This window comes from Chiloscyllium plagiosum, unplaced genomic scaffold (genome assembly GCF_037043375.1).
Source record: "Chiloscyllium plagiosum isolate Xiang-an unplaced genomic scaffold, Cpla_swu_hap1 HiC_scaffold_25, whole genome shotgun sequence".
Taxonomy (NCBI): domain Eukaryota; kingdom Metazoa; phylum Chordata; class Chondrichthyes; order Orectolobiformes; family Hemiscylliidae; genus Chiloscyllium; species Chiloscyllium plagiosum.
The window spans coordinates 40,560,755-40,579,729 of record NW_028270163.1 but is presented as its reverse complement, the minus strand read 5'-3'; the positions used below and the strand labels follow the sequence as shown (position 1 = coordinate 40,579,729).

At 42.4% G+C, this 18,975-nt stretch overlaps 2 protein-coding genes across 4 annotated transcripts in view; one reads left to right on the top strand and one right to left on the bottom strand.

Annotated features, from left to right (window-relative positions):
- Nucleotides 1-18,975, top strand: part of LOC122562199 (uncharacterized) — a 59,923-nt gene that overhangs the window by 29,583 nt on the left and 11,365 nt on the right. The window lies entirely within an intron of this gene.
- On the bottom strand, nt 6,422-14,640 carry LOC122547215 (uncharacterized). 3 transcript variants are annotated; one of them, XM_088000642.1, is made up of 5 exons: nt 14,435-14,640; nt 12,329-12,489; nt 11,593-11,763; nt 10,781-10,865; nt 7,844-7,984 (listed from the first exon to the last, which is right to left on the bottom strand). In XM_088000642.1, the coding sequence occupies exons 1-5, from the start codon at nt 14,463-14,465 to the stop codon at nt 7,977-7,979; spliced, it is 456 nt and encodes a 151-aa protein (XP_087856768.1). In that variant the 5' UTR covers nt 14,466-14,640; the 3' UTR covers nt 7,844-7,976. The 3 variants fall into 3 exon arrangements, with proteins under 3 accessions (XP_043541782.2, XP_043541783.2, XP_087856768.1); XM_043685847.2 differs by lacking the exon at nt 10,781-10,865 and having other exon boundaries at nt 6,422-7,984; nt 14,435-14,618; XM_043685848.2 differs by lacking the exons at nt 10,781-10,865; nt 11,593-11,763 and having other exon boundaries at nt 6,422-7,984; nt 14,435-14,625.

Below are 18,975 nucleotides of genomic sequence, written 5' to 3'. Positions count from 1 at the left end.
CCTCCCACTCCACCAAGGATATGCAGGTCTTTGGACTCCTCCATCGTCAGACCACAGCGAAACGACAGTTGGAGGAAGAACGCCTCATCTTCCGGCTAGGAACCCTCCAACCACAAGGGATGAACTCGGATTTCACCAGTTTCCTCATTTCCCCTCCCCCCAGCCTGTCTCAGTCAAATCCATCAAATTCAGCACCGCCTTCCTAACCTGCAATCTTCTTCCCGACCTCTCCGCCCCTGACCTATCACCCTCACCTTGACCTCTTTCCACCTATCACATTTCCGACGCCCCTCCCCCAAGTCCCTCCTCCCTATCTTTTATCTTAGCCTGCTGGACCAACTTTCCTCATTCCTGAAGAAGGGCTAATGCCCGAAACGTCGATTCTCCTGTTCCTTAGATGCTGCCTGACCTGCTGCGCTTTTTCAGCAACACATTTCCATCTCTATATTCCTCTAAACCCTTAATATTCATATACCTATCCAGATGCCTTTAAAATATTGTAATTGTACCAACCTCCACCACGTCCTCTGGCAGCTCATTCCATACACGCACCACTTTCTGTGTGAAAAAGTTGCCCCTTATGTCCCTTTAAATTTTCTCCTCTCACCTTAAGACTATGATCTCAAATCTGGACTCCTGTATCCCAGGGAAAAGACCTTGCCTATTTATTTTATCCATGCCCCTCGTGGTTGTATGAATATCTACAAGGTGACCCCTCAGCCTCTGATGCTCCAGGGAAAACAGCCCCAGTCTATTTAGCCTCTCCATATAGTCAAACCCTCCAACCCTGGCAACATCCTTGTAAATCTTTTCTAAACCTTTCCAAGTTTCACAACATTCTTCCGATAGGAAGGAGACCAGAATTGCAGGCAACATTTCACAAGTGGCCTAATCATGACCTCCCACCATTAAAATGGCCAATCACCCATCTCTTCCCCAACTGCTCAATGATCCACTCTTGAAATTGTCCATTCAGCCATCAGGGAGTTCAAACTCCTTCTCATGACAAAAAAAAGTGAAACTCAGAAGTAAATAAAGAAAATAGACTGATGAAATGCCAGTAATTGCCAGGAACTACAGCAGAAAATACATTAAAAATATTGCCACTAATTGCTTTAAAATCACTATGACATGTCTCCATTTCATGTGTGTCAGCCTGCAACTGGAGTATTGTGAGCAGTTTTCTTTCCCTTGCCTAAGGTGACTATAGTTACTTCATTTCAGAGCTCAGTGGAGGTGCACCAGACGAATTCCTGTGATGACAGGACTAACATTTGAGGAGAGATTCAGGACACTAGGCCTGTGTTCTATAGAGTTTAGAAGAATTAGAGGAGATTGCAAAGAAATTTACAAGATAATTAGAAGGATGAACAAGGTATATACAGGAAGCTTCGAGGAGAAAGTGACGACTGCACTTCAGAGCTGATAATGCAGAGCTGATATACAGGAAGCTTGTTTATCTTGGCTGGTTGGGAGGTGCGAGCAGGAAGCTTCTGGAACCAGGGCATACAGTATCAGAGGCAAGCCATTTAGGAATGAGGTTAGGAGAAGCATTTTTTAATGCAGAGGCTATTGAACATTGGGATATTTTTAACTTGTGATTCTCATCCACTCTCAAGGGAAGGGGAAGTAGGTCCCAGGATCGTACCAGAATAGAAATCAAACCCACATTGCTGGTATTATTCTAAACCATGCCCCAGCCAACTTAGCTAACTAAACCCCCCACCATCCAATAGTTTTAAATGTGAGCAATCTTTGATGTATCTGTCAATAATTTTCACTTTAATTCCTCTCATTAATTAACCTGGAGATATGACTGAGTTATATATAATGTGAACCTCATTAAGTGCCAATAGGAAATGACATAGTCATTTATATGCAAAACTGAGATTATGTTCACACTAAATGTACACACATTTTGAAATAAAAACACTTGAATGGAATTCCCTTTGCATGCAATTTATTTACATTGAGTTTGATGAACTCGTGTCTCACTAACTTGACTGAGTTTTTTTGAAGAAGTAACCAAGAGGATTGATGAAGCCAGAGTGGTGGATGTGATCTGTATGGATGTCAATGAGGCATTTGAAAAGGTTCCCTGTCCTCTATCATGGAGGTCTTATACGTCAGAGCACAGGAGAGGCTGGACCAGCCGCTATCTCTGGACGAGCTGACCAAGGCCCTCGAGTCCTTCAAAAAGAATAAAACTCCTGGAAGCGACGGCTTACCGGTCGAGCTCAATTCCTGCTCTGTGGGACTTGATTGGCCAGGACCTGCTGGAGGTATATGTCAGTATGCTTCGGGCAGGTACCATGAGTGATTCCCCCCATGACTATCACCAGATGAAGGAGCGTCGCTCCGAAAGCTAGTGTGCTTCCAATTAAACCTGTTGGACTATAACCTGGTGTTGTGTGATTTTTAACTCCATGAGGAAAGGCATCATCACCCTCATCTACAAGCGGGAGGGGGAGAGAGAGGAACTCAGAAATTGGAGACCAATCTCACTGTTGAATGCAGATTACAAAATTCTGTCAAAGGTTATTGCCAACCGGGTCAGGTCTGCTCTGGGGTCGGTGATTCACCCTGACCAAACCTGTGCTGTACCGGGCAGGAAGATCGCTGAGAGTCTCGCACTCCTCAGGGATACGATCGCCTACATGCAGGACAGAGGGTTGGATACCTGCCTGATCAGCCTAGACCAGGAAAAAGCCTTTGACAGGATATCACACAGGTATATGAGAGATGTTCTCTCCAAAATAGGCTTTGGGGAGGGAATCTGCAATTGGATCAGACTGCTCCACACCAACATTGTCAGTGCAGTTTCAATCAATGGGTGGGAATCAGATAGCTTCCCAGTCAGATCTGGAGTCAGGCAGGGCTGCCCTCTTTCTCCTGCCTTGTTTGTGTGCTGCATAGAGCCATTTGCGAGTCCATCAGGAAGGATGCGAGTCTGAGAGGGGTGACTACTCCCGGCAGTGGGGGCCTGCAGGTCAAGGCCTCCCTGTACATGGATGACATCGCCGTTTTTTTGCTCGGATCTACTATCCGTGCACAGATTCATGTGCATATGTGACCAGTTCAAACGGGCCTCGGGGGCCAAGGTAAACCGAGACAAGAGCGAGGCCATGCTCTTCGGGAACTGGACCGACCAATCCTCCATCCTGTTCACCGTCAGGACCGACCACCTGAAGGTGCTGGGTATTTGGTTCGAGAGGGCTGGGGCATGTGCCAAGTCTTGGGAGGAGTGTATCAGCAAAGTGAGGCAGAAACTGGGCAGATGGAAGCTACGGTCGCTCTCCATCATGGGAAAAAACCTGGTCATCAGGTGTGAGGCACTGTCATTGCTGTTATATGTGGCACAGGTCTGGCCTATTCCCAGAACCTGTGCTGCTGCAGACACCCGGGCCATCTTCCAATTTATATGGAGATCAAAGATGGACCAGGTCTGAAGGGACTTGATGTGTAAAGATCTGGGCAACGGGGGAAAAAACACACGCAATGCCACCTTCACCCTGATGGCCACCGTTGTGTGTGGCTGCATCAAGCTGTGCGTGGATCCCCGGTACGCAAACACCACGTGTCACTACGTACTGAGGTTCTACCTGTCCCCGGTGTTGCAAAGGATGGGCCTGGCCTCGCTGCCGCAGAACGCTCCGAGTAGTTGGACCGTTCCGTATCACCTGTCCTTCGTGGAGAAGTTTATGAAGAAAAACACCTTTGACCACAAGTCCATTAGGAAGTGGTCAGCACGTAGTGTCCTTGAGACCCTTTGGGAAAGGGAGAGGGCAGGTCCTACCGAGCGGTTCCCTGAGCAGACTGTCAAAGTCATTTGGCAGAATGCCTCATCGCCAGAACTTTCCAACATGCACCAAGACATGGCTTGGCTGGTGGTGAGAAGGGCTCTGCCTGTGAGATCCTTTATGCACGCCCGGACTCTCTGCCGCACCGCACGCTGCCCTCGAAGCAGCTGCGGGGGGGGGGGGGGGGGGGTGGAAACGGTACTGTCACACACCTCCTTCTGGAATGTGTGAGGAGAAAGTGAGGTCTGCAGATGCTGGAGATCAGAGATGGAAATGTGTTGCTGGAAAAGCGCAGCAGGTCAGGTAGCATCTAGGGAACAGGAGAATCGACGTTTCGGGCATTAGCCTGAAGAAGGGCTAATGCCCGAAACGTCGATTCTCCTGTTCCCTAGATGCTGCCTGACCTGCTGCGCTTTTCCAGCAACACATTTCCATCTCCTTCTGGAATGTGCCTACACAGAAAAGTCTGGAGAGGAATGCAGTGCCGTTCCACAAGACTCCGTGCCCTACGGTCTGTTTCCCGGGAATCACACCGAGACGAACATCAACTGTGCCTGGAGGATCATCAACTCGGTGAAGGACGCTCTCTGGGCGGTCCGAAACCTGTTGATCTTCCAGCTGAAGGAGTTGACCCCGACTGAGTGTTGCAGACTGGCACATTCCAAGGTCCAGGACTACGTGTTGAAGGACGCACTGAAGTTTGCGGCAGCTGCCGCCAAGGCGTGGTGGGGAAAGACCACCGTGTAACATTTGCCTGCTTAAGAAGAACAGGCAGCCCATCCAGTCATTTGGGCTCCGCTGACGCCTCAGCAGAAGAGCTGGATAGTAAATGTACAGGCTTGTATATAGGAAAAATAAATTTTGATGTCTGTATGTAAAGTAATGTAATGTGTGCACAAGAATGGCATGACCAGTTGTAAAGAGACCCAAATAATTTTATGAATAAAGTTCATTTTTGAAATTAAAAAAAACATTTTACACATAGAATACAGGGAGAACTAGCCATTTGGATGCAGAACTGGCTCAAAGGTAGAAGATAGAGGGTGATGGTGGTGGAGGGTTACTTTTCAGACTGGAAGCCTGTGACCAGTGGTGTGCAGGGTCCACTGCTTTTTGTCATTTATATAAATTAGTTGGATGTGAACATAGGAGGTACAGTTAATAAGTTTGCAGATAACATCAGATTGTTGGTGCAGTTGATAGCAAAGAAGGTTACCTCAGAGTAGAAAAGTACCTTGATCAGTTGAGCTAATGGGTGGGGAGTCGCCAATGGAGTTTAATTTAAATAAATGTGAGGTGCTGCATTTTGATAAGACAAATCAGGGCAGGACTTAATACACTTAATGGGAATGTCCTGATGACATTCAAATGAAGAGACCTTGGTGTGCAGGATCATAGTTCCTTGAAAGCAGAGTTGCAGGTAGACAGGACAGTGATAAAGGTGTTTGGTAGGCTTGCCTTTATTGGAAGTGCCTTGAGTACAGGACTTTGGAGATCATATTGCTGCTCCACAAGACATTGATTCCGCCACTTTTGGAATACTGCATTCAATTGCAGTCTCGCTGTGAGAGGTAGGATGTTGTGAAACTTGAAAAGGTTCAGAAAAGGTTTACAAAGATGTTGCTATGTTTACAGGGTTTGAGTTATAGGAAGAGACGGAATAGGCTGTGGCTGTTTTCCCTGGAGCATTGGAGGCTGAGGGGCGGCTATATAAGTTTATAAAATCATGAGGGGCAGGCATAGGGTAACTAGTCAAGGTCATTTTCCCAGAATAGGAGAGTACAAAGATAGAGACATAGGTTTACGATGAGGGGGGGAAAGATTTAAAAGGGACCGAAGGGGCAACTTTTTCAAGCAGAGGGAGGCTGGTACTATTACAGCATTTAAAAGGCATCTAGATGGGTACATGAATAGGAATGGTTCAGAGGGATATGGGCCAAATGCTGGCAAACGAGTCAAGAATTATTTAGGAAATCTAGTCGGCATAGACAAGTTGGACCGAAAGGTCCATTTCCATGCTGTATATCTCTATGATTGTACAACAAAAGTCAAAAAAAATCGCACGACACCACATTTAGTCCAACAGGTTTATTTTTCAAATAAGGTGAAAGTGAGAACTGCAGAGGCTGGAGATCAGAGTCAAGAGTGTGGAAGCACAGCAGGTCAGGCAGCATCCCAGGAGCAGGAGAATTGACGTTTCTGGCAAAATCCCTTCATCAGGAATGACCTATTGGACTATAACATGGTGTTGTATGATTTTTGACTTTGTCCACCCTAGTCCAACACCAGCACCTCCACATCTATAGCTAAAAGAACATTAAATTTTGGAAGATGGTTTCTGATGGGTCTTGAACATTTTTTTTTACAAATATCCATTGTTTCCACCAGCCAGTGTAATCAATATCTTCGAACATTTTATGGCTCTGATCATTTGAGAAACCAGATTCTTGTTGTAACCAAACACTCAATACTGAGGGGAAAAAAATGATCTTGAAACTTCTCATCCAACAAATACTTCTACAAACTGGAAATGTTTTGATAGTTGTAAAATGCAAATAGTGTAGGTTAAACTCTTTGCTGAATGGAAATGAATTGAATAATGCCAGAGACACATCAGAATATAAAGCTGAAATGATTTAATTTCACAAAGTTTCACAAATCAGTGTGAAAGAAAAACATAATAGATCTTAAAGCTGTATTACATCCTGAAATCTGAACAAATTGTTTTATACCAGTTATTGTTCAATGCATTTTTAAAGGAGCCAACATTCAAAATTTATACATTTCACTTAAAAGATAAAAATAGATGTTTTGTATGCCACATCACAATCCCAGGCTAGAAGTGTTTTGACAGTTTTAAAAACAAAGTTAAATCTGTGCTCAACAAAATTATGAGGGGCATGGATAGGGTAAATAGGCAAAGTCTTTTCCTTGGGGGCAGGGAGTCCAGAACTAGAGGGCATAGGTTTAGGGTGAGAGGGGAAAGATATAAAGTAGACCTACGGGGCAACGTTTTCACACAGAGTGTGGTACGTGTATGGAATGAGCTGCCAGAGGAAGTGGTGGAGGCTGGTACAATTGCAACATTTAAGAGGCATTTGGATGGGTATATGAATAGGAAAGGTTTGGAGGGATATGGACCGGATGCTGGCAGGTGGGACTAGATTGGGTTGGGATATCTGGTGGGTATGGACGGGCTGGACTGAAGGGTCTGTTTCCATGCTGTACATTTCTATGACTATATACTAAATTGCCTCCCTGCAGGATGTGCAGTGTATATCTGGGCAGACATCCTTTGATACATTTGGCAATAGAGAAGCAAACAATTTGTGCTGCCAAACAGGGGACTCAGACTCCTCTTTAAAGTCCCTCACTAATTTTCTATCCAACACATTGTATCTTACAGATGAAAGTGTAAAACTCCACAGATATATCAGCTTTATTTCTCATAAGTCTGTTAATGACAAACTATTTGGTATAATTTGCTTTCAGTATTGGAATCTCTCTAGCAATCGCTATTCATTTGGATCATAAAATTGCAAATGTTGTCCAACATTAAATTCTAATAATTTGAGATTGTTTTTAAGTCGTTTATAATTAGTCAGCTTTGTGGAATTCATTAAAATGCTTGTGTCTAAGAATTCTAATTTCTCAGCAATTTGCCGGTTAGCATATAAAAGCTGGCTTAGAGCTTCACACTTAGCACTGATGTCAAATTCAAAGTTTGAATTATTATTGATATATATATCAAAGCATAACTTATAAGGTGAACTTTCAAGTGAGTTGCATATCTGAACCCCAGATGGGAGATCATACTGACCGCTATGGATTGTATCTACAACTTCAATTTGAAGTTCAGGTGGAAACCTTAATGATATTTTATTAAACTTTTTGGAGATACATACTGCCAAGCTAATATACAGGTGCCATGTTTGACAGCACAATATATCAAACATTATTTCTTTCTGTTGCCTTCCTCTAACTGACACTACAGCACCAAAATAATTGTCTGTTTTTTCTCTGGTAGTAACATCCCAAAGATAGCAGCAGCTGATAACTTCTGATATAAAGATGTTTCCCAATTTGTTGCAATTGTTGCCAGTAAATTCCACAAGCATGTCACGATTTAGATCTGTTAGACATTTCAAAACTTCATTAATGTCAGTTCCTATGATTTCAACAACCTGAAAAACAAATGTATACCAATCATTAAAGAAGTGTATAGTATCATTCATGTCATTAGGACAATCTAAAGCCCTTCAAGATCAACAGATTACTTTCGAAATACAGTCACCTGTAGACAAACACAATAGGTTGTACAGAGCAAAGTCCCACTGGCAGGAATATGTTATGATAATACTGGATAAGTCTTTTACCAGTGTGAAATCTGGTTTGATGGACCATGAATTTTATGTTTTCTTGATTAGTTATTGTGGTGGTCAGTCATATTCACACAAAGCTACTAATACAATTAACAAAAGAACATCAAATCTCTTTACGCACAAAACGAGAAACAAAACAAGCTATTTAACACAATATAAGAATGATTTGAAATGGTCTTATTACAAATAGCAACATCAACAACAGCCTCGCGGACACAAAACTCAGTTAGGGTCACTCTGTTTCTACTTTTAAAGTTCCTTGTTCTGTTTGCAAGGCTGTAATTGGTTTCTTTTCAGCAATCTTTTGCATTTACTTGATGCTAATTCTTTAGCTGATATCTCTTCACGAAACCGTTAAACAGTTTTGTGAAGAGATATCAGCTAAAGAATGAGCATCAAGTCAATACAAACGATTGCTGAAAAGGAACCAATAAGTAACAGTTCATTTATTTCTGACACATTCCTTCAGCTTGTATAATCCTCTCTGACACATTAGTCTCTTCTGTTTCTGCAATTATCATTAACTTCTAATAACTCAGGGATTATTTTCTTCGGCCCGGACCTGTTCTGAAAACTTCCAAAGTGCAGGCTAAAGTGACATTCTAATTGGTCCCCTATGGTTAATTCTGCTCTGCAGAGATGACTACGATTAACTTGTAATGTCTATTAGGAAGCTAAGTGGTCTGAGATTCACTCTCTTCCTAATACATGAGATGGATGCCTGGCCCTGCACGCAGCACTATTGCAATTAAGGTATTGATGAGCTCCAAAGGGCAGTACTGAAGTTCTGAACTGTATTCTAAGTGAATCTGATCTATGCCATAATGATGTGGTGGGGCTGGTGCTTTGCTGCTCCCAATCGCTGCAGATGAAGTGTGCAGTTGGTGGTTGCCCATGAGCAGGTACTGAGATATTGTGAATTGCTGGCCTAGATTCCCACAGAAGATAGAGTCTGGTAGCTGCCTCTGGGATTTATGCAGGAAATAGCACCATCTATTTTCTCCCTGCTGCCTGGGAAAATACCAACCTGCACAGAACGGAGGTTGAGATTCGGCAGTAATGAGATATTAGTGTACATCATATTCATCATGTTCTTCTCAACTGCAAGAATCTGTTTGTTCCATTCTCACCTTTGTCATTCAAAACTGGCGACAATTCCACCCAAGTTTCCTAATATTGGTAATATATGCCATAGACCTTCACATAAGCAAGTTACAGAAATGTTGGAATTTTAACCACTTCTCCCAGCCACAATTGGCAGGAGAACGTCATGTAGGAGGGGGCAATGGTTAAGTTACTGCAACCCAACATTATTTCTGGTTTCTGAGTTCTGACAAACAAACAGTCATATCTCTACTGGCCTTGAAACATTAACTCAGTTTCTCTCTCCGCAGATGCAGTCAGACCTGCTGAGTTTCTCCAGCATTGTCTTGTGTTCTTTTCCTCTTTCTGGTTTGTCTGCAAAGGGTTGGTCAGTGACTGAGTAACACACTGTAGGGGTGAGGTAGCTTCAAGCTGATGATGTTATAATAAAGCTGCATTCCTCAGATTGTAGTAGTCATTTAAATTTAACAACTGGCTACTGGATTTTGCCCAAGCTGATGGGTGCGTAGCCTGTCCCATAGCACAACCTATCCCTCCCAACACCATCTTGGCCATTTAAATAGCTCAGGACAAGAAGTACTGATGATCTAGCATCAGATTGTAGCCCCAGTTCCCACAGACCTTCCAGACCATAGGGCTGCTTTCTCATTAGGGAGAGATGACTGGTGGTGGTTTAACCACAGGGCAATCAAACCTCAGGTGAGGGGAGTGGCCGGAAAGGAGAATCCTTCGTGGCAACTCAGATAGTGCAGGAATTGAACCCATGCTTTGCTGGCATCACTCTGCATCATAAACAGGCCAACCAGCCACCCAGACAACTGAGCTAACTGATCCCCCTAACCAAGTAAAACTAGGACTTGTTCTCTGCACTATATCATTGGCTGCTGAAATAAAATTCTGGTGCACTTCCAGCTGTAAACCCACCAAATGAGGCAGATCTGGCCTGCTGTAAGGTTGCATACAAGGGATAGGACGGGCAAGATTCGTGAACCGTGGATAACAGGAGAAATTGTGCGACAAGCCCAGAGGAAAAGGGAAGCATGCATAAGGTACAGGCAGCTAAGAACAGAATGGGTCTTGGAGGAATATTGGGAGAGTAGGACCATTCTTAAACGAGGAATCAAGCAGGCTAAAAGGGGTCATGAAATAGCTTTGGCAAGCAAAATTAGGAAACATCCAAGGCCTTTTGTTCTTATATAAGAAGCAAGAGGGTAACCAGAGAAAGGGTTGGTCCACTAAAGGATAAGGAAGGAAGCCTGTGTGTCGAACCTGAGAAAATGGGTGAGATTCTCAGTGATTACTTTATATCAGTGTTCACTGAGGAACTGGAGATGATGAATGTTGAGATTAGAGATATAAGTTTGTTTACTCTGGATCACGTTGACATAAAGAGGGAAGATGTGTAAGGTAAGCTAAAGGATATTAAGATGGACAAATCCCCAGGACCGAATGGGATCTATCCCAGGTTGCTGAGGGAGGCAAGAGAGGAAATACCTGGGGCCTTGACAGATATCTTTGTAGCATCCTTAAACACAGGTGAGGTGCCGGAGGACTGGAAAATGTTGCTCATGTTGTCCCCCTGTACAAGAAGGGATATTCCAGTTAACTACAGACCAGTGAGCCTGACGTCAGTGGTGGGAAAGTTCCTGGAGAAGGTACTTTGGGATAAAATCTATTTATATTTGGAAAAGAATGGGCAACATGATTTTGTACGAGGTAGATCATGCCTTACCAACTTAAAAGAGGTGCTAATTATGAAGAAAGGTTGAGTAGGTTAGGATTGTTTTCATTAGAAAAAAGGAGATTGAGGGGGGATGTGATTGAGGTGTACAAAATCATGAAGGGTATAGACAGGGTAGATAGAGATAAGCTTTTTCCCCCAGGGTGAGGGATTAAATAATGAGAGATCATTCATTCAAGGTGAGAGGTGAAAAGCTTAAGAGGGAACATACACGGCAAGTACTTTATACCGAGGGTGGTAGGTGCCTAGAATGCGTTGCCAGCAGAAGTAGTAGAGGCAGGTACGGTAGATTCATTTAAAGTGCATCTGGACAGATGCATGAGTAGGTGAGGAGCAGAGGGATACAGATGCTCAGGAATTGGGTGATAGGTTTAGACATTGGATTTGGATTGGCTTCGCCTTGGAGGGTGGAAGGGCCTGTTCATGGGCTCTAAAGTTTCTTTGTTCTTTATAAGAATATTCAGGGTGTGAGGTAGGCAAGGGTTAAATAAGTACCTCCAACTTAATTGACTATAGCTAGTTTCTATTCTCTAACTGCTTTCTTGAATGAAGTACTTGAACTTACTGCACCAAGTAGCACTGCATAAGGAGGACGTTTTGGGAGATGGGAGTTGTATTTCTGAAAGGCATCTGGATATATTTCAGACAATAACTGAAATTCATGATGTTCCATCATTTCTTCTGGATTAATTAGGGGAATATTAATGCGCCCACAAAATAATATTGCATGCATTGCCTGCAAAATATAAAAATAGACATTTTAATATACAACATTTAGGCGTTAAGAATGATATACAGTGCTTATGACACAAAGGTATTAAATCAAATTGAATTGAAGTGCAGTAAAAGCAGAAAATATGAGAAATCTGCAGCTGATATCGCAATATCTGAACAAAGTAGACAAGTTAGGTTATTTGAATACTGTCTTTAATCAGATGTAAATCGAGGGTATTAGGGGACAGGTGCAACTTGGTGGAATATGAAGAACAGGGTACTGCTGACTGGAGGGTGAAGAGATGCTCACTGTGGCTAAAGAGTCTGGGGATTCAGCTTTTGTCATGTTCATGTTTTAAGAAAAGGGAGGTGTGCCATAATTGATAGTTTGAGAAACATTATGGTGTGAAAGTGAGAGGGGCTCTGGGGAATTGGGTCCCTAGCCCTATCTGCTGGCTCAAATACTGCCATGCAATCAGGCAGCTGGTTGCAGAAAGCCAACCTGTCCACCAATACAAAATGTTTGAGAAGAGGCAAGTTCACAATCTACATTTTATGTATCTTTCATGAACAAGTGAAAACAATACCTCTTTAAAGTAGGTTCTTCCTTTTATTTGAGTCAGCTTTCCCTCTCGCACAGAGTTTGCAATGAATGATCGGGTAATCTTCAAAAACTGATTTCCACTTTTTACAAAGTTTTGTACCTCCGCTACTTCATGGCGTACCAAGTCCACCATTTCTTTACGAGCTCCAGAAGTAAATTAAACAGATCATTTAAAAAGATTAATCAGGACAAACTCATTTTGTCGAACATTATTGCCTACCTTTTTCCTTCATTTTACTGTCAGTATGTGGTTATTGTTGGGAAACTGAAGCCAACAGAATTACAGCTAATTGCGGTGAAAAATCTATTCTCTTTAGACACTACCAGTCCACAGTACGATTCTCTCACACCTGCCTGACTACATGTAAAATGAAACTAGGGAGATAAAACCTAGCACTCCAGTCAATTTACCCCAATTACCACCTCAAACCTGACCTGGAAACATGGTCACGACATACATAGGTACAGCATTGTCCCTGAGGAGTGAATCCTTCTCCTCCTGTGTTATGAAGAGTGAGGAAGGAATTGAAACAAGTTAGATTGGATGCAATGAAAGTGAGGTAATACAAATGGTGTTTGTTTATGTTCTGTAGATGATAGTGTCACAAAGGTTAGTAGCAGAAGAGGTATTTTGTTTCCATTCCTCTGCTTGGTAATAGCTCAGAAAGATGTCCTACCTTTAGCCTATAATGAGTGGTTTTGCCAACTGCTCCCTGCTCTAAAATATATCACATCTCGGTTTTTCACTATAGACCTGTGAAAATATAATATCACCCATAAAACCTGCCTTAATCAATAATCCCTTTAAAGCTGAGATTTTGGTGTATGTCTAACACGTAAAAATTTAATTTTTTTTTGTACAGCATTTTCAGACCTGTTAGAGATTTAATGAGCCTTTTAAAAAATATATACATTTATTGAAATATATTTTACTCTTTTACAAAAAGAATCTCCTGCTCAGGCTTTTTCAGAATGGGAGAAATTAGCTCCAGCACTGTATCCATTTTTTCACGGAGTTCTGCAAACTCTGAATAGGTGCTGCTGCTCCACCGAACTCAAAGGCGCCACCACAGGAGTTGAAGCAGCAGCTGTGGGTGTGCCCGAAACAGGGGAGTGCCCTGGGGTATGGCACAGAGGCCATCACAGCAGACTTTTCAGACCGCCATCTTAGATCTCCCTGAATAAGCCTTTATTGAGCTTTATCAACCAACTGTCAACCTAAATTTGGTTTACATTTTGAAATAAAATCAATTCATGATTTATCTTTTGATTTTATGATCTTGTCACTTGATTTGAGACACTCTGGAACTGGCACACCGGGTATAGTCAATGCTGAGATCAATAGGTTTTCAGACTAAGTTACTTACAGAATATAGAAAGCAGACAGGAAAGCTGAAGTAAAGTTGATGTCAACTGGGAATTAATAGTAGGAAAATCATGGTTCCTCCTATGCACTGAACCAACTGATCACGGCCCAATCCATGGAAAGAAAAACCCATCTCATTCAAGATATATAATAATGTCTTGTTCAACAATTTATGCATTATTCTCTACCTGGTGGCTGACATCACCCATTAGGAGAGGAGAATTAAAACGCTGTTTTGTTTTGCATCTCAGTATTACATAAAACTACAGCATTAGCCAACTATAGCAATGTACAAATTACTGCCTGTTAGTGTGACATGTTAATCTGAAAATAAAAGGTTTAGCTTTACTGAACTATAAATACAAGCCCTAAGAGAACAAACATTTTAAGGCTTAATATCTGCACTTCCTTGCCTAAGTAAAAATGTAAATTTCCTATTCCCACCAACGAGACTCCCGCCTTGATCATCAATACAATTCAACACATTTTAACCTATCAATGTGGCAGCAATACAAACTGCAATTTACTTGCTGATCATTGTAACCATTTTACTAACCAACGTTACTACATATTTTGGATTAATGGCGCTGGAAGAGCACAGCAGTTCAGGCAGCATCCGAGTGCTCTTCCAGCACCACTAATCCAGAATCTGGTTTCCAGCATCTGCAGTCATTGTTTTTACCAACGTTACTACATATGTTCATTTTGGAGATGACCAAATACCTGATATCTCTCCGATGTGTCGGTCTCCCATTCTGCATTGCTCAATTCAAAGCACAGCTAGTCGATGACCAGACTGAAGAGTGTGTGGTGGCTGCTGGACCTTACTGAAGGGGAAACTTCTGTTTAACTGGAATTGGGAACTTCTTGTTCCACAACCCCGGAAGAGAGAAGCAGCGTATCTAATCCCAGGACCTGAAAACCAGCTGATCATCTGACGCAACGATGAAGAAACCGACTTCCTGTTTACTGATCGGACCCGATGTCCAATTGGTCAATGCAGAGTTATGGCTGAAATAAAACTGATAAGTCTTTATCTTTCCATTCACATACACAAATCGAACTTTAGGTCTTCAAAGTGGCAACTTAGTTTATGTCTACAGTGAAGATAAGGGGGTGTGGGGGTGGGGATTCTGGTTCTGAAAGAGCGTATCAGCCAAATTCACCCTTCCTCAGTCAGGAATCAACTCTGCACCATTGCTATCTGTAACACGCAGTCATGATGTGGAGGTGCCGGTGTTGGACTGGGGCATACAAAAGTCGATTTTAGAAAGAGCCGCAGAACTTGCCTGGTATTGGAGATCTGTTGGACACTTTGGGGTAGATGCAACGCATCACGGCGTGTTACAAAGTTAAAAATCACACATCACCAGGTTATAGTCCAAAACGTTTATTTGGAAGCACCTGGACTATAACCTGGTGTTGTGTGATCACGCAGTGATGCGTTGCAATCGGTCCCCAACGTTCTGCGGAGCGTTCGTGTATGTTGTCGTGTCTGCATTGACAAAAATATCCACAGAAATGGGACAAAGTATAAGCTTTCCTATTACTTGCTACCAGTTATGTCTCTAACAGACTTAGCCCTTTTGAATTGGCCAGTGGTCATAACATTAGAGGTCCATTAAAATCAATTAGAGAGAAGTTCCTTATAGAGGAGGGTGAGTACTCAATGTTGGATTATGTATCCATATTTCTGGAAAAACAGGAGCGTGTAGGGTAGCACAGGAATTTTTAAAATTCTCACAGGTGAAGGTGAAAGAATGAGCAGATGAATAGTTAACAACGACAATGTTACAAATAGGAGATAAATATTGACACCTTTATAAGGTGAACATTGAAAAGCAAAATTCAGCGGTCCATTTGAAGTAGTTACATGAGTTAGTAAAGTGACTTATCTGATAAATACTCCTGATCATAGGAAAAAGTATGGGTTATATCACATAAACATGTTGAATAGGTATTATTGTGGGGAAGAAGATAAGAAAGAGCTAGTGTGTTAATTGGTAACAGTACTGGAAGATAACACATGGAGATAATGAGAGTGAGGTGGAAGGAGACATGAACACTTCTCAGAGTTAATCTTCAACAGATCAACTAGCCAACACACAGAAATACTTGGACAGTTAGATACTGTGTTCTCATATTTAAAAATCACACATCACCAGATTATAGTCCAACAGGTTTATTTGGAAGTACTAGCTATTGGAGTGCTGCTTCTTCGTCAGGTAGTTAGTGGGGCAGGATCATTAGACACAGAATTTATAGCAAAAGATCATAGTGTCATGCAACTGATATGGTATCTTGAACAAACCTAGATTGCTGATAAGTCTTTTATCTTTTAGAATGGGTTGCAGATTTCAATTCATTAATATGTAACTCCCAAAATTTCTTTGAAGTCACATTCCCAAGATAACTTAAGGTTTTATAAAAAAAGATCACATCTTAGCCCAGACAATACATTAAAAGGTGTGAGGTTAGAGTCTGTCTGTATTCCAATCTTGAGTCAGACTGGTTTTATTTCCAAAGTAGGAATTTATAAAATGTCACATGGATTGACTGCCTGCAGATTGTGTGCTTTTTGAGCAAAATATCTACAGGCCCCCAAACAGTAGTCTGGATGTAGGGTGTAAGTTAAATAAGGAGCTGAAATTGGCCTGTCACAAAGATATTACTACAGTTGTTATGGGGGATTTCAGCATGCAAGTAGACTGGGAGAATCAGGATGGTACTGGACCCAAGAAAGGGAGTTTGTGGAGTGCCTCCGAGATGGATTCTTAGAACAGCTGGTGCTGGAGCCTACTAGGGAGGAGGTAATTCTGGATCTGGTGCTGTGCAATGAACCGAATTTGATCAGGGACCTCGAAGTGAAGGAGCCATTAGGAGGTAGTGACCATAATACAATAAGCTTTAATCTGCAGTTTGAAAGGGAGAGGGTAGAATCGGAAGTGACAATATTTCAGCTTAATAAGGGGAACTATGGAGCTATGAGGAAGGAGCTGGCCAAAATTCAATGGTGCAATACCCTAGCAGGGATGGCAGTGGAGCAACAATGGCAGGTATTTCTGGGTATAATGCAGAAGATGCAGGATCAGTTCATTCCAAAAAGGAAGAAAGATCCTAAGAGGAGGCAGGGGTGGCCGTGGTTGACGAGGGAAGTTACAAAATATATAAAGTTAAAAGAGAAAAAGTATAACATAGCAAAGTGGGAAAACGGAGGACTGGGAAGCTTTTGAAGAACAACAGAGGATTATTAAGAAGGAAATACGCAGAGAAAAAATGAGGTACGAAGGTAAACTGGCCAAAAATATAAAGGAGGATAGTAAAAGCTTTTAGGTATGTGCAAGGCAAAAAAATGGTTAAGACTAAAATTGGGCCCTTGAAGACAGAAACGGGTGAATATATTACGGGGAACAAAGAAATGGCAGAAGAGCTGAATTGGTACTTCAGATTTGTGTTCACTGGGGAAGACACAAGCAATCTCCCAGAGGTAATAGTGGCTGAAGGAACTGAAGTGAAGGGAATTTATATTTGCCAGGAAATGGTGTTGGAGAGACTGTTAGGTCTGAAGGTTGATAAATCCCCGGAACCTGATGGTCTACATCCCAGGGTACTGAAGGGGGTGGCTCCAGAAATCAAGGATGCATTGGTGATCATTTTTCAATGTTCTATAGATTCAGGATCAGTTCCTGCAGATTGGAGGGTGGCTAATGTTGTACAACTTTTTAAGAAAGGAGGGAGAGAGAAAGCAGGGAATTATAGACCAGTTAGTCTGACCTCAGTGGTGGGAAAGATGCTGGAGTCAATTATAAAGGATGAAATTACGACACATCTAGATAGCAGTAACAGGATAGGTCAGAGTCAGCATGGATTTATGAAGGAGAAATCATGCTTGACTAATCTTCTGGAATTTTTTGAGGATGTAACTCTGAAGATGGACAAGGGACATCCAGTGGATGTAGTGTACCTGGACTTTCAGAAAGCCTCAAAGTCCCACATAGGAGGTTAGTGAGCAAAATTAGGGCACATGGTATTGGGGCAAAATACTGACATGGATTGAAAATTGGTTGGCTGACAGGAAACAAAGAGTAGTGATAAACGGCTCCCTTTCAGAATGGCAGGCAGTGACCAATGGGGTACCGCAGGGATCAGTGCTGGGACCACAGCTTTTTACAATATACATCAATGATATAGATAATGGTATTAAAAGTAATATTAGCAAATTTGCTGATGATACAAAGCTAGGTGGCAGGGTGAAATATGAGGAGGATGTTAGGAGATTACAGGGTGACCTGGACAGGTTAGGTAGTGGACAGGTGCATGGCAGATGCAGTTTAATGTGGATAAATGTGTGGTTATCCATTTTGGTGGCAAGAACAGGAATGCAGATTACTACCTAAATGGAGTCAAGTTAGGTAAAGGGGAGGTACAATGAAATCTAGGTGTTCTTGTACATCAGTCAATGAAAGCAAGCATGCAGGTATAGCAGTCAGTGAAGAAAGCTAATAGCCTTCTGGCCTTCATAACAAGAGGAATTGAGTATAGGAGCAAAGAGGTTCTTCTGCAGCTGTACATGGCCCTGGTGAGACCGCACCTGGAATATTGTGTGCAGTTTTTGTTTCCAAATTTGAGGAAAGACATTCTGGCTATTGAGGGAGTGCAGTGTAGGTTCACGAGGTCAATTCCCGGAATGGCGGGACTATCTTACGTTGAAAGATTGGAGCGACTGGACTTGTATACCCTTGAGTTTAGAAGGCTGAGAGGGGATCTGATTGAGACGTATAAGATTAGTATAGGATTGGACACTCTGGAGGCAGGAAGCATGTTTCCGCTGATGGGTGAGTCCCGAACCAAAGGACACAGTTTAAAAATAAGGGGGTGGCCATTTAGAACAGAGTTGAGGAGAAACTTCTTCACCCAGAGGGTGTGTGGAATGCTCTGCCCCAGAAGGCTATGGAGGCCAAGTCTCTTGATACTTTCAAGAAAGAGTTGGATAGAGCTCTTAAGGATAGTGGAATCAAGGGATATGGGGATAAGGCAGGAACAGGATACTGATTGAGGATGATCAGCCATGATCATAATAAATGGTGGTGCTAGCTCGAAGGGCAGAATGGCCTACTCTGGCACTTATTGTCTAAAATAGAATGCATCTACACATAAGGCTTGGTGCGTTTATGTGGAAAGAGAGGTTTAGGGAAGACGAGAAGGCAGTGAACTCAGAGGAGAGGGATCTTGAGTTGAGACAGAGCTTGATTTCTCAGAGGATG